The sequence below is a fragment of the Trachypithecus francoisi genome, unplaced genomic scaffold (genome assembly GCF_009764315.1).
Source record: "Trachypithecus francoisi isolate TF-2019V2 unplaced genomic scaffold, Tfra_2.0 Lachesis_group15, whole genome shotgun sequence".
Taxonomy (NCBI): domain Eukaryota; kingdom Metazoa; phylum Chordata; class Mammalia; order Primates; family Cercopithecidae; genus Trachypithecus; species Trachypithecus francoisi.
The window spans coordinates 10832948-10848446 of NW_022681460.1; the positions used below are offsets into that span (position 1 = coordinate 10832948).

Consider the following 15499-nt stretch of genomic DNA (forward strand, 5'->3'; position numbering starts at 1 on the left):
AGAGTTAGTTAAGAGACTTTCTCAGGTCACACACATGTAGTTAATGACAGGGTGAGGTTTAAACCTTCATAGAAATAAAAGTGATTTTATAATTATCTTGACTAGTTTCAATGTGAAATAACGTAAAGGTATGGAAGTGGATGCCAAGAGGTATAGTCAGTCTTGCTGGAGTAAATAATGCCCTGTGCTTTGTGCCTTCTCCCAGCTGCTGCTTCCAGAAGAATGGGGTGTCTGAGTGTGAACGTCACCCAACAAGTAGGTTAACAGATGCCCATGCCCCTCTTGACCCACACACATATCAGTGGGATTTGGAATGCTGCCACATATTGATGATTGAATTTATGAAGCATTATAATATCCTCAATAATAAACCACGTGTCCCTGTCCCAACTTGTTATCTCTGCTTCTGTGAACACATGTTTTCTTTTATGTGCTCCTTACTCCTCAGGAGCTCTCTCAGGGACTTCTCAGTTCCTGACCCTGTCCTTTTCAGCATTTCCTCAGAGGACAATTCTTAGCTCCCTGTTGATCCCTCAAGCATTAATTGCTTTTTCTGCCAGGTATTTCCTTGCTAGACTCTTGAGCCCTCAGAGCTGAATTATGGAGTCAGAATTGCCCAGGATTAGGAATCACCTCATGTCCCCACCATCCCCGCTTCCTTGTGTGGCACTTTCTCAACTCTGCATCCCTTTCACCTTCACAGCAACCCTGTAATGTACCCAAAGCAGTGTCATACTCAGTGCCTCCTTTTCTCTCCCGAAATAAAATTCCTAGATAAGAAGACCTCTATATTCCAGGCCTTGTCTTTGATTTTAGAAAAAAAGAAAACCTACCTATATACATAATGTGTTTAAACCTCAGTAATGTCCCACTTGTTACAGTAGGGAGAAATAAAAGAAGTAAGATAATGCTTGGGATACGTGCTACAACAGGGATGAACCATGAGGACACTACACCAAGTGAAATACTCCAGGCACAAAAGCACAAATACTGTATGGTTCCGCTTAGATGCAGTACCCAGGGAAGTCACATTCATAAATACTGAAAGTTGTATGGTGGTCTCCAAGGGGAGGGGGAAATGAGAAGTTATTTAATGGGTGAAGAGTTTCAGCTTGAGAAAATGAAAAAGTTCTGGAGCAGAATGGTGGTGACAGTTGTACAACAATGTAAATGTACTTAATATAGTACACTTAAACTGGTTAAAATAGCAAATTTTATGAGATAGGAATTTATCACAATAAAAAATTAAAAAGTAAGAAAAGTTACTGCTTGGGCGAAAGTATATCAGAAAGATAAAAATAGTCCCCACAAATTTCCAAAACAACCCTAATGAGGTGTTGCTGCCTAAATTGTGAACTAAATTGTGAACCAAATTGTGAACCAATGTGTAGTATTTGAGACTGGGAAACTGATGCCCAAGATTTTAGCCTCAATAAGGAGTAGAGTTCATAATTTGACTCCAAAGACATTTCTTTCACTACCGTGCCAAGGCCATCTGATTCCCTGTCCAAAGAAGTTTTCTCTCTGCTCTGTAGGCTGCCTTAATCCAGAGTACACAGGCTTTCCACTTTCTTATGTGTCCTCCTACCAAGGTGTGGTCCTTTTCTTCCTGAACACTGTATAATTACCAGACAAAACTAAACATATTTAAAATATAAGCAGTCCTCTATATCCAAGATTCCACATCCTTGGATTCAACCAACCATGGATTGAAAATATTTGGGGGGAAAAAACAATAAAAATAACACTGGCCTGGGCAGCATAGTGAGATACCATCTCTACAAAAACGTAAAAAATTAGCTGAGCATTCCAGCACTTTGGGAGGCCGAGGCAGGCAGATCCCCTGAGGTCAGGAGTTCGAGACCAGACTGGCCAACATGGCAAAACCCTGTCTGTACTAAAAATACAAAAATTAGCCAGGCATGATGGCAGCTGCCTGTAGTCCCAGCTACTCAGGAGGCTGAGGCAGGGAAAATTTCTTGAACCCGGGAAGCAGAGGTTGCAGTTAGCCAAGATCCCGCCACTGCACTGCAGCCTGGGTGACAGAGCGAGACTCCTTCTCAAAAAAATAAAAATAAAAATAAATAAATAAAAAATTAGCTGAGCATAGTGGCATGTGCCCATGGTCCCAGTTACTTGGGAGGGTGAGGTGGCAGTGAGCCGTGATCATACCACTGTACTCCAGTCTAGGCAACAGCGAGACCCCATCTCAAAACAAAACAATAAAAACACAGATTAAAAACAAAATACAGGCTGGGCTTAGTGGCTTATGCCTGTATCCCAGAACTTTGAGAGGCCAAGGTGGGAGGATTGCTTGTGCTCAGGAGTTCGAGATCAGCCTGGGTAACACGGCGAGACCACATCTCTACAAACAACAACAACAACAACAACAGGAGACTGTACTTTCAGGGACCATTTCTGGGGATCATAGTTTGTTACTAGAGAAGTTTTTCTGTGTAGAGCATTGAAATATAAAAATGCAGAATAACTATTTACATAGCATTTACATGGTATTGGTTATTATAAGTAATCTAGAGATTAAAGTATACAGGAGGATATACATAGGTTACATGCAAATACTACACCATTTTATATCAGGGACTTGAGCATCCATAGATAGGGGTATCCGAGGAGGTGTGGGTTCAGTTCCCAATGGATACAAAGAGACTAATGTTAATTTCATTTCCCCAACCCCCACGACAGAACTCTGAAATAAGAATAAGAAAAGGAACAGTTGGGATAGACAATATCAGAAGTATGTGGAAATGATAACAGTGGAAGGAAAGCTGATCTAGGCCTACTCAACAAATTTTAATCTTCATTCTGGTAAAAACAAATTAGATTTATGGATGCAAATTTGAGCCAGCAATTAGATGGCTCTTAGGATTAATAAAAAAAGACTGAACACCATGCCTTCCAAAGACTGAGGGAAAGAGAAAGATAGATAGGAGACTTTGCAAATAGCACTTTAGCCAACATCATTAGCCTAAATCTTAGTGAAGAGAGGTTAGAAGGTAGAATTTTCATGGAAGGATCCATTTTTCTTCACTTCAGAATTAAGGGAAAAATTAGGAAGCTGAATAAGAACTAATGGCCTAATTTATTTGTTTCTTTCTAAAATCAAATCTTTTTTTTTTTTTTTTGAGATGGAGTCTCGCTCTGTCACCCCAGGCTGGAGTGCAGTGGCCGGATGTCAGCTCACTGCAAGCTCCGCCTCCCGGGTTCACGCCATTCTCCTGCCTCAGCCTCCTGAGTAGCTGGGACTACAGGCGCCCGCCACCTCGCCCGGCTAGTATTTTGTATTTTTTAGTAGAGACGGGGTTTCACCGTGTTAGCCAGGATGGTCTCGATCTCCTGAAACCTCGTGATCCACCCGTCTCGGCCTCCCAAAGTGCTGGGATTACAGGCTTGAGCCACCGCGCCCGGCCACATCTTAAACTAAGTTAAAATTTCAATAACCAACAGAATAAGGTAGAACCAATTTTTTGTGAATTTACAAAATACTTGCTTATTGACACTACTGCCAAGGTCATTAAATAAGTTATCAAATTACCTCAGATCCCAGTGATTTAAATAATACTTTCTGAATGTATCCTTTTCTGTTTTAAAAAGAAGCTGTATTAGGTTCTTGTGTTCCTATAAAGAAATACCCAAGGCTGGATGATTTATAAAGAAAAGAGGTTTCATTGGTTCACGATTCTGCAGGCTGTATAGGAAGCATGGCCCCAGCATCTGCTCAGTTTCTGGTGAGGTCTCAGGGAGCTTTTACTCATGGCAAAAGCAGAGTGGGAGCAGCAGGTCACTTGATGAGATTGGGAGCAACAGTGTCGGTGGGGAGCTGCCACACTCTTAACCCAATCTCTGTTGAACTCAAGCAATTTATCATCAAGGGAATGGTGCTAAGCCACTCGTGATAGATCCACCTCCAAAATCCAGTCACCTCCCGCCAGGTCCCACCTCTAACGTTGGGAATCACATTTCAACATGAGATATGGAAGGGACAAACATTCAAACCATATCAGAAGCCTATCTTAAGCCAGCCATGGTGGCTCACACCTGTAATCGCAGCACTTTGAGAGGCCGAGGCAGGCAGATCACTTGAGGTCAGGAGTTTGAGACCAGCATGGGCAACATGGTGAAACCCCATCTCTACTACAAATACAAAAACTAGCTAGGCATGGTGGCACACGCCTGTAATCCCAGCTACTTGGGAGGCTGAGACTCACAGGTGGAGGTTGCAGTGAACTGAGATTCTGCCCCTGCACTCGTCTGGGCAACAGAGCGAGGCTCCATCTAAAAAAGATAAAGAAGCCTATATTAAACTTCTAAACTTGTATACCATTTCAACTAGCCTTTTGTTGGGTGCATTTGTTCACTTTGGACTATTTTTCCAAATTCATGTACAGTCATGCATCTCTGAACAATGAGGATATGTTCTGAGAAATGCATCCTTGGGCAATTTCATTGTTGTGCAAACATCAGAGAATGTACTTAGACAAACCTACATGGTGTAGTCACTACATACCTAGGCTATATGGCATAGGTATAGCCTATTGCTCCTGGGCTACAAACCTGTACAGCATGTTACTGTGCTGAATGCTGTAGGCAGTTGTAACACATGGTATTTGTGTATCTAAACATAGAGGAGGTACCGTGAAAGTACAGGATTATAATCTTATGGAATTGCTGTTGTATATGTGGTTCATCTTTGACCAGAAATGTTATTAAGTAGCACATGACTGTAATTCCACTATTGATTGGAGACTCCATAACCCACACCTATCTGTTCATTTGCATGCACATTTAGCCCATAGGTGACTTTATCACCAGATCAACCCAAGAATAACTTTAAAGAGCATGTCCCCTTTTCTTGTTTTTAAATAAATGTAAAACATGGAAGTACATGATACCTCAAAGGAGCATGAATCACAGACAGGAGTCCACATCTACAGAGCCTTTGCAACCACTTTTTATCTTCAAAGTGCTCTACCAAAGTATTGGAGTCAGTCAGTCGTGCAGATAGGCTGCCAACCATGGCTGAGCCCTCAGGAGCTATCTTGATGACCAGCATAGACGCAGTGTGTTGTGTTCATTCAAACTTGCCAGGACCCAAGGATCTGAGAGAGTGGTAAGTCTGGTGTGCCAAGAATGAAACTCCAGAAAAGAAACTTCCGAATCAAATTTGAATTTAGGCTGGGTGTGGTGGCTCACACCAGTAGTCCCAGCGCTTTGGGAGGCTGAGGTGGGCAGATCACCTGAGGTCAGGAGTTTGAGACCAGCCTGGGCAACATGGTGAAATCCTGTTTCTACTAAAAATACAAAATTAGCTAAGTATGGTGGCGGACACCTGTAATCCCAGTTAAATGGGAGACTGACGCAGGAGAATCGCCTGAATCCGGGAGGCGGAGGTTGCAGTGAGCCGAGATCACACCATTGCACTCCAGCCTGGGCAACAAGGCTGAAAAGCAATCTCAAAAAAAAAAAAAAAAATCGAATGTAGGTGGAATTAATAAAAATTTAAACAAACTAACAGACTAAATCTTTCATTGTTCAGGAAGGAACAAAACAATTTTTGATAACTTGTGAAATATCTGGCACAGAAATTATTTAGAGCCACTAAATAATTTCAAGTTACCTAAAAATCCTAGTGATTTATTTTCTATTTTAAGATGAAGTCTACTTTAAACTTCTAAAATACAGGGTTATTTAAACTGGCATCTAAATCCAACTTGGTTTTGGCTGGTAATCCCTCTAGGACATTTTACTAAATCTTGATCTTATCTAAATGATGCTATGTCATAGGTGGACTGTTTATTTGTTTTGTTTGTAATCCAGGGAAAATTGTTTTAAAAAAAACAAGTAGAAATAACAAAGGCTTTTAAAGAATTTTTAGAGTTAGAAATTTTTTCAAAATTAGGTTCTTTAAACCATTAGCCATCTCTTCCTTCTGAACTTTTTTTTTTCTTCTGCCCTTTGGTAGCTATTAAATAATCTGCACTACAGAAACAGTACTTTCTCATGTCTTAACAGTAGATATGCGTGATTATCTACACCATGGAAACCCATCTTAATGAAATGGAAAGATCAGCTGTTTAAAAAAACAAACAGAACCAACCACCCATGCCTCCTACAGTCCTGTTAGGCCAAAGGTCTGCTTTCCACCTGGTCAGCTGCTGAGGAGGGAGCAGGTACCTGCACCACAGTTTAGCCACAACAGAAATATCATTAAAAAATAGACACTGGGCTGCCAAAAGATGTCAGTCCTTAAACATGTTGGCAAGCACATTTTTCCTTTCAAGCACATCTTAGAGATACCTTAGTCTCATGGCACAGTTGATCAGATTAAAGAAGCTAAGATGACATTTTGGGGCTAGTCTAATCAATGAATATCTATCAGTGGCCATAAAGTTTTATTTTAGTGTTTGCTGGTGTAAAGGGATTAATTTTATGTACTCAAATCTATGGAGTTAGTTTTCTTCCACCTTTAATCACCTCGCTCGGCTTGCTGGTGTGCAGTGCTCATGCAGAACTTCCTAAGGGAGTGCCCCGCTTGTTTTAATTTACTTCCTCTAGCAAAAACACAGCCAGAGGAAACGCAGTCATTTAAAAAAGAAAGAAAAAAACAAAATAAACTGTCTCATTTCATTCAGAAGATTTCTGTTAATCCTACTTTTAAGTCAAAGGGTAGTGTTAAGTTTTGATTTGTAACAAACTCAGATTATCCATTAACTCACTCTTGCAGGCTTTCTATTCCCTTTCAAATGTACATCTATTTTTTAAAGGGCCCAGGCTTTTTGAGTTTACCTTTCAAAAAAGCATATTTAGTCTTCTAGAGTTACGGAATGTTCTTCTAGAGTTACGGAATAGCTTTTCAAATGTTGGATGGATATATTCTTAGAATTACTCCAAAATGCAGTAAATGAGAGGCAACAAGCTGAAGCTGCCAATATGAACAGCAGTGAGTAAAAGTGCTTTGAACTTAGTGTCCGTATTGGAAAGTAGGAAGTTAAAAGAATCAGTTTGAATTCCATAATTGCTGTAAATATTATGTAGGATTTATTATCCCATGTTTTGATGTACCATGTAAATGTAAAACGTACGGATTCCCTCCCTCCCCCAAAGAGTTCATTCTCCTAGACATAAAATGAATGTACATGCCTAGCTATTGTCCACCTCTTTTCAGTTTGATGATGTGTATCTGATGAGGAAGGACAGAGATGAATCAAAATAATTATAAACGAATACAGATGATGACTGGGTGACTGAAATCTTATCTCCCAAAGAGCATAGTTAACTGCAACAGCAGTGGATGATAACTATTGAGTGGGGGCGGAGGGGTTGCTTTGTTCAGTTCTGCCTAGAAGACCGTTGTAATTATTTTAGTCCCACAGTCTCCACTCCTCCCCTGGGCCTGTTTTTGCCCTGCTTTCCTGGCCTCTGTATACAGCCTTTGTTAGCACTTTGTAGTTGTCAGTCAGCTGTTACTCCAAGTCCTCTGTCAGAAATAGTTACTTTTGTTTGAAGAGTCTCCAGTAATCCCCCTTCTTTTTAAACTATGACTCCCCAAAGATATATAGTCTAACTTTTGTGCACCAGTATTTTATCATATTTATTTAATAAATTCCATAAACCTTACATGAAAGACATTAAACAAAAAGTACCCCCTTAAAAGGAGGAAGATAATGACCATCAAGGCATGGCCAAATTACACAATCTTAGAAAACAGTACAGTAGGTAATTATTGGACCTTTTTGATCAATGGCATGCTTGCTTTGCAGATGTGTACCACCACTGCACCTCACAGGTGTCTGTAAATAAAGTGATTTGGGCTTCCCTTCTGTTGGGCATTCTTCTATCATGAAACCATTTGGTGATGAGAAGCTTGAGTTTCTAATGCATGTTCATCGGCTTTATTGGAGCTGCTTTTGTACTGTGGCCACCCATTTAACTTCCTCTGTGGTTGATATCTGAGAGCTAGAGGACTCTGCCTTAGCTTCTTCACCAGAACACCATCTGATGTCTCCAAATGTCTTACACTGTGGCTCCCCTGTAAGAGAGGTGGAGAGGAGAGAGGCCAGGGCTGAGGCCATTCCAGTGAGATGATCACTTTCTTGGGCTACTGCCTAAGACCTCTCAAAAAACAGAATCTGTCCGTGGGCTCTAGTGAGGGGAGAGGAACCTGCCTTCAGTTGGCTGGTCAGAAACAGTTACCCAGGGCCAGGTGTAGTGGTTCATGCCTGTAATTCCAGCACTTTGGGAGGGCAAGGGTGGAGGATTGCTTAAGCCCAGCAGTTTGAGACCAGCCTGGACAACATAACAGGACCATGTCTCTACAAAAATGATTTAAAAATTAGCTGGGTGTGGTGGCATATACCTGTGGTCCCAGCTACTCAGGAGGCTAAGGATTGCTTAAGCCCAGGAGGTCGAGGCTGCAGTGAGCTGTGATTGCGCCAGTGTACTCCAGCCTGGGCAACAGAGTGAAACTCTGTCTCAAAAAGAAAAAAATGTTTCAGACACAGTCAGTGTTGAAGATGTCAATTAGCAGGGTTTTGTTAATCCCCTGGAAGTGTGCAACCCAGATTAAACAGATGTTTAAGAACATAAATAAAAGATGAATCCCTGGCCAGGTGCAGTGGCTCACACCTGTAATCCCAGCACTTTGGGAGGCCAAGGCAGGTGTTTAACGAGGTCAGGAGTTTGAGACCAGCCTGACCAACATGGTGAAACCCCGTCTCTACTAAAAATACAAAAATAAGCCAGGCTTGGTGGTGGTCACCTGTAATCCCAGCTACTCAGGAGGCTGAGGCAGGAGAATCGCTTGAACCCAGAAGGTAGAGGTTGCAGTGAGCCGAGATCGCACCACTGCACTCCAGCCTGGGCGACAGAGTGAGACTCCATCAAAAAAAAAAAAAAAAGATGAATTCCTGACACTTAATACATTTAGATAAAGTCTAACTTATCTTTAAAGTTAACTTTAAACAACTGCTCTACGACATAATATTATCCCCTGTGTAGACAGTGGCCTCTAGTATAAGCTTTGAATTGGTTTAAAAAATAAATTAGATTAAGTATGAAAACATCTCTTCAACATTTCCATATCTCTACAACTCTTTGTTAGAAATATCCATTTTGTCCTGTATTCCCTTTCTGCTGAACTAAAGGGCATGCCAGTCTCCAGAGGATGACAGATGGGCAGACATTTATAAAACAGCAGCAGTCATGGACGGCACAGAATACAAGTAGAACGTACCAGACCTCTTGGGTAACTACTGCCTCAGTGAGAAAGGATCCAGAGATCCAGCATCCCCAGATTCCCTCACATACTGACCAAAGAAACTTTTTTAGTTTGCAGATTTTGGTGGGAATAGGGAGGGAGTATTAGAAGCTGAAGTTCTTGCTTTATTTAAATAATCATGACAGTAACAAAATTCAGTTAAATAATGCCCCTTTCCAGGCCGGGCGTGGTGGCTCATGCCTGTAATCCCAGCACTTTAGGAGGCTGAAGCAGGCAGATCACTTGAGGTCAGGAGTTTGAGACCAGCCTGGCCAACATGGTGAAACTTCATCTCTACTAAAAATACAAAAATTAGCCGGGCGTGGTGGCGCACACCTGTAATCCCAGCTACTCTGGAGGCTGAGGTAGGAGAATCGCTTGAACCGGGGGGGTGGAGGTTGCAGTGAGCTGAGATCGTGCCACTGCACTCCAGCCTGGGCGACAGAGTGAAACTCCATCTCAAATAAATAAATAATGCCCCTTCTAGTTGAAGACCTAAGTTCCCACCTAAGCATAATTTGAATTTACCCAATTTATCTTCTTTCAAAATACCTCAAACATTTCACCTTATTATTGCCTTTAAGGATTACAAAGTAGAGCAGGGGGGAAAAGAAACCACTACTAAGGAATAATAGCCATTTGACAGAGAGATGTTCTTCGTTTCATAGAAAAAGATGCCTGGTAGATTCAGTCTTTTATGAATACTAAGTAATGTCTCTTATTTTTGTTTGTTTGAGACAGGTTCATTTTGAACCTAACCTGGTGTTCTCAGGGAACATAGGTTAGAGGGGAGAGACTTAGTAGTGAGGGCTCAAGCAAGAAGCATGTTAGAAGGCTGCTGTAGTGGTCCCAGTGAGGAGTGATGAGAACGGAACTAAAATACCATGAGGAACGTGGGCCCAAGGAAGCAAGTCTGAGAGATTTAGAAAGTAAATCATCAGGATTCAGTGGTGACTCGGATTTGAAGAGGGAAAGGGAATAATCTAGGGTAGCTGTCAGTTTCTGCCATGGGTAGTTGGGCTAATAGTAGTGTATTAACTGAAATGGGGGGCAGGCAATTTGTGAGGGTGAGTCGAGTTCAGCATGGGGCCTGTTGACTTTGAGGTGCCTTTGAAACAGGAGTGGGTATGTCTAATTTCACGTGAAGTGTCTGCTTAAGAGAAGGTGTAGAGACACTCACAGGGCTGAGTAGGAACACGGAATACCTCAGGTGCCAAATGAAAACTTTTGGCAATAACAGGAAGTTAGAAAGTTGAAGAGGGTAGAAGAGGCAGCAGAAATGTAGATGGGTAAGAACATCTTGGCATGTTTAAGTGACATTGTGAATAAACCTGTCCTACTGGGCCAGATGGGATTAGGGCTGAGATCAAAGCAGGCCTAATGCAGTTTGCAGATGTGCTTTGTGTGACTTTTGTAGAGCTGGATCACGCAGTGTCCTAAATTTAAATTAGGTGCCAACATTTCCACACAAAATCCGGATTTCTGACTTTTCTTTTAAATTAAAGGGATCCTAGAGGTAGATTTGGCAACACTGGTAGACCTATATGATAATAATCGACTGAAATATATGTCCTGTCTCTCCAATGAACATGTTTTACTTTTTTGTGTTATTTCGCTGGGCCCTTAGACATTTAATTTTCTACTGTTTTGTTTTGTTTTGTTTAACACAGGCTTATAAGTCAGATGAATTTTCTACTTCTGAGTCAAAGATCAGTAGGTAATAAAGGTACAGAGATGGATTAGCAACAGATTACGGAAGGCTTTGAATACCAAACTAAGGAGTGTAAATGTAGGCAGTGGGCCGCCTTTGAATAAGGAATTGATGAGATTAAAGCCATATTTAGGAGGATTATTCTGGACCAGTATGAAAACACAGAAGTTAGGGAAAATAGTTAATAGTTTTGAAAGAGAAGAGAAAAAGGAGATGGTGTTGGGATACATAAATGGGCTTTTAAAATGCAAAATGAGAAGGGTTTTAAAGAGATATCATCCAGGAAGGCTATTCACTGCCACATGGGCACTATATGGGTAGTTGTATTTGGTGGGAAATTTGCCTGCAGATTTCCAGAACTGAGACCCATGTGTGGTGTGGGGGATGGTGATTGTCGGGCATTATGGAAACGTCAAACAAAATATGCTCACTGGTTATCTATGGCCCACAGGTCACTGTAGTCTCTGTTATATGTACACTGTACATGGAGGAGAAAGGTCCTTTGAAAAAAAGAAGGCTAAAATTAATATCTGATTGTTGTTAACTGTGTGCCAAACACTGTTTTAAGCTCTTTACACAGACATTTAATCCTCACAACCAATTTCTGCAGTAGGTACTACTCCAATTTCCATTTTACAGACAAAGAAACTGAAACCCTAGAGGTTAAGAACTTACTCAAAGCCACAAGGCTGATAAGAACAGAACCAGGACTTGAAGGCAAGCAGTCTGCCTCTCCAGTGGTTTATCTTTTAACTGCTCTGTTAAGCTGCCCCTGCATTTTTTTTTTTTTTTTATCTGTTCTAATGCTACACAAATAGGCAACTTTACAGGTAGAGAACCTTATGCTTTCATTCTGGAAGCTCTGTTATAACTCATTTCAGGGGTGTCAATTTGGTTCAGGTCCTCCTAGAAGAAATAAAACTTCAGAATTGACCCTTGAACTGTCTCTTAGGGAGCAGATAATATAACGGGTCCTTGGGTGACCTTGAGAGAATAGGTATGTTCAAATGTCTGTTCTCTTCCTTTAGCTAATGGCTCAATATAGCTTATAACTGTATGCTTCTAACCCTTTGTTGAAAAATAAAAACTCTTATAAAAATGCTCTTTTTTTTTTTTTTTTTTGGAGATGGAGTCTTGCTCTGTCGCCCAGGCTGGAGTCCAGTTGTGCAATCAGCTCATGGCAACCTCCGCCTCCTGGGTTCAAGTGATTCTCCTGTCTCAGCCTCCCAAGTAGCCGAGACTACAGGCGTGTGCCACCACGCCTGACTAATTTTTGAATTTTTTTTTTTTTTTTTTTGAGACGGAGTCTCACTCTGTCGCCCAGGCTGGAGTGCAGTGGCCGGATCTCAGCTCACTGCAAGCTCCGCCTCCCGGGTTTACGCCATTCTCCTGCCTCAGCCTCCCAAGTAGCTGGGACTACAGGCGCCCACCACCTCGCCTGGCTAGTTTTTTGTATTTTTTAGTAGAGACGGGGTTTCACCGTGTTAGCCAGGATGGTCTCGATCTCCTGACCTCGTGATCCACCCGTCTCAGCCTCCCAAAGTGCTGGGATTACAGGCTTGAGCCACCGCGCCCGGCTAATTTTTGAATTTTTTGTAGAGATGAGGTTTAACCATGTTTGGCCAGGCTGGTCTCGAACTCCTGACCTCAGGTGATCCACCCACCTCAGCCTCCCAAAGTGCTAGGATTACAGGCATGAGCCATCGTGCCCAGCCATAAAAATGCTTTTTAAAATGAAAACTAAAACATGTTAAATTTTTTTCATATGTTTTCATGAAAAATTATCACAGGACAAATTTCATAAATATCGAATTTGGAAAAAGTTGAGAGCCCATAACATTGCAGAGAAGCAAATGCATTTGATGCAAAGCCTCAAACTTGCCAAGTTTTTCTACCATATTTAGTGTGGTTTCTTTCTCTTTGGCCTACAGATGAAACATGTCAATGAAAGATTTCAAGATGAAAAAAATAAAGAGGTTGTTCTCATGTGCATTGGCATCACTTCAGGAGTTGGACGACTACTCTTTGGCCGGATTGCAGATTATGTGCCTGGTGTGAAGAAGGTTTACCTACAGGTACTTTTTTACACTTCTCATCTATCAGAAAATACTCTCATCACCCGATGGCTCATTAAATGTACTTACACAGCCGGGCGCGGTGGCTCAAGCCTGTAATCCCAGCACTTTGGGAGGCCGAGACGGGCGGGTCACGAGGTCAGGAGATCGAGACCATCCTGGCTATATACGGTGAAACCCCGTCTCTACTAAAAAAATACAAAAAACTAGCTGGGCGCGGTGGCGGGTGCCTGTAGTCCCAGCTACTCCGGAGGCTGAGGCAGGAGAATGGCGGGAACCCGGGAGGCGGAGCTTGCAGTGAGCTGAGATCTGGCCACTGCACTCAGCCTGGGCGACAGAGCGAGACTCCGTCTCAAAAAATAAAAAAATAAAAAAATAAATGTACTTACATGCTTAAATTATTTTTTATCTTCTTCTTTTTCTTTTTGAGATGGAGTTTTGCTCTTGTTGCCCAGGCTGGAGTACAATGGTGCAATCTCAGCTCTCTGCAACCTCCACCTCCTGGGTTTAAGGGATTCTCCTGCCTCAGCCTCCCAAGTAGCTGGGATTACAGGCATGTGCTACCACACCAGGCTAAGTTTTGTATTTTTTAGTAGAGATGGGATTTCTCCATGTCGGTCAGGCTGGTCTCGAACTCCCAACCTCAGGTGATCTGCCCGCCTCGGCCTCCCAAAGTGGCTTAAATTCTTCTATAAAAATGAGAAATATTTTCTACAACATAACTTCTTTAGGCAGTTTTTCAAGGACAAAGTCAGTTATTAGTTTGGGTTTTAAACATGAAAAATTGGTAATGAAACAATTTCTTTGTTTTGTCATGGAACTCCACCAAACCAGAATGGTTTTCGTCCATTGCTTTTTCTATGAAGAATGTTTTTTGGTGTAGTTCTCATAGTCATGTGCAGATCCTGTGCCCTTTGCATGTCTTACGAAATTTGGTTGTGTGTGTGACTTTTGAGCTTCTTTACTGCAAATTGCCTCCTGTGTTTTTGGGGTGAGCATAAACAAATGCTAATTCCAAGATCATTACTGACAATCAACAGAACAGGTATTGAAGTGACTCCTTCATGTCACACACTTAACTAAATGCTGAAGACTTAAGTGACACGTGCCCTCAGCTAGTATCTAATGGTCTCATGGGAGAAGATAAAGCGGTGTTGCAGCTTTAAAAACGGGTTTGCTAGATGGGTGCCATGGCAACATAGGCACCATGCATCTGAGTCACTAGCGAGGTCTGAGTAGAGTTAAGAAGTGAGGACCAAGTATGTAGATAAGGAAGACAGAGAAGCATGCTCCGAGCAAAGACAAACACATGGAAAGCTGTGGAGGTGTGACATGGGATGTTATATCTGGGAAACGAATGTTTGAATGGAATAAAGGGAGAATAGTGGTTGGATTGGTTGGGGGGATGGACAGGAAGCAGCTTGGGAAGGGCCGTTACGTACATGAGCACTATCCTGCAACCTACCAGGAGCTATTAAAGGATTTTAAGCCAGAGAGTGACATAAGTTGGGGCGGCGGGGGTTGGTGTTTTTTTGTTTTTTGAGACAAGGTTTCCCAGGCTGGAGTACAGTGGTGCCATCACGGCTCACTGCAACCTCGACCTCCCAGGCTCAAGCAATCCTCCCACCTCAAACTCCTGAGTAACTGGGACTACAGGTGCATGCCACCATGCCTGGCTAATTTTCGTTTTTTTTTTTTTTTTTTTTTTTTGTAGTAACAGAGTTTCGTTGTGTTGTCCAGGCTGGTCTTGAACTCCTGAACTCAAATGATCCACCCACTTCAGCCTCCCAAAATGCTGGTGTTACAGGTGTGAGCCATGCCCAGCCTCAGTTGCATTTTATAATGATCAATCTTGGCTGTGTGTGGTGGCTCATGCCTGCAATCCCAGCACTTTGGGAGGCTGAGGCAGGTAGATCACCTGAGGCCAGGAGTTTGAGATTAGACATGGTAAAACCCCATCTCTACTAAAAATATAAAACTTATCCAGGCATGGTGGCACATTCCTGTAATCCCAGCTATTCAGCAGGCTGAAGCAGGAGAATCACTTGAACCTGAGAGGCAGAGGTTACAGTGAGCTGAGATTGTGCCACTGCACTCCCGACTGGGTGACAGAGCAAGACTCCATCTCAGAAAACAACAACAAAAAAATCAATCTGGTAACTGTGAAGAGTGGAATGGAGTGGAGGAGGGGACAAGAGTTGAGATAGTCACAAAAGGCCACATACTGAATGATTCCATTTATATGAAGTGTCCAGAATAGGAATCTCTGTCTCTTTCCATAGAGAAAGAAGGGAGATTTGTGGTTGTAGGGGCTAGGGAAAGGAGGGAATGGGGAGTAACTGCTACTGGGTTTCTTTGTAGAGTAATGAAAATGTTATAAAATTAGATAGTGATGAAACTCACTGAAGTGTACACTTTAAGTGGGTGAATTTCACAGAA

At 42.1% G+C, this 15499-nt stretch overlaps 1 protein-coding gene and 1 long non-coding RNA gene across 3 annotated transcripts in view; one reads left to right on the forward strand and one right to left on the reverse strand.

Annotated features, from left to right (window-relative positions):
* SLC16A10 (solute carrier family 16 member 10) overlaps positions 1-15499 on the forward strand; it is a 141833-nt gene that overhangs the window by 111806 nt on the left and 14528 nt on the right. The window contains exon 4 of the mRNA XM_033234315.1: positions 12917-13060. Coding sequence (XP_033090206.1) covers positions 12917-13060 — 144 coding nt within the window. The remainder of the gene's footprint in view (positions 1-12916; positions 13061-15499) is intronic.
* LOC117096941 overlaps positions 11349-15499 on the reverse strand; it is a 51964-nt gene continuing 47813 nt past the window's right edge. For both annotated transcript variants that reach the window (XR_004442732.1, XR_004442733.1), the window contains exon 5: positions 11349-11485. This is a non-coding gene — a long non-coding RNA (uncharacterized LOC117096941). The remainder of the gene's footprint in view (positions 11486-15499) is intronic.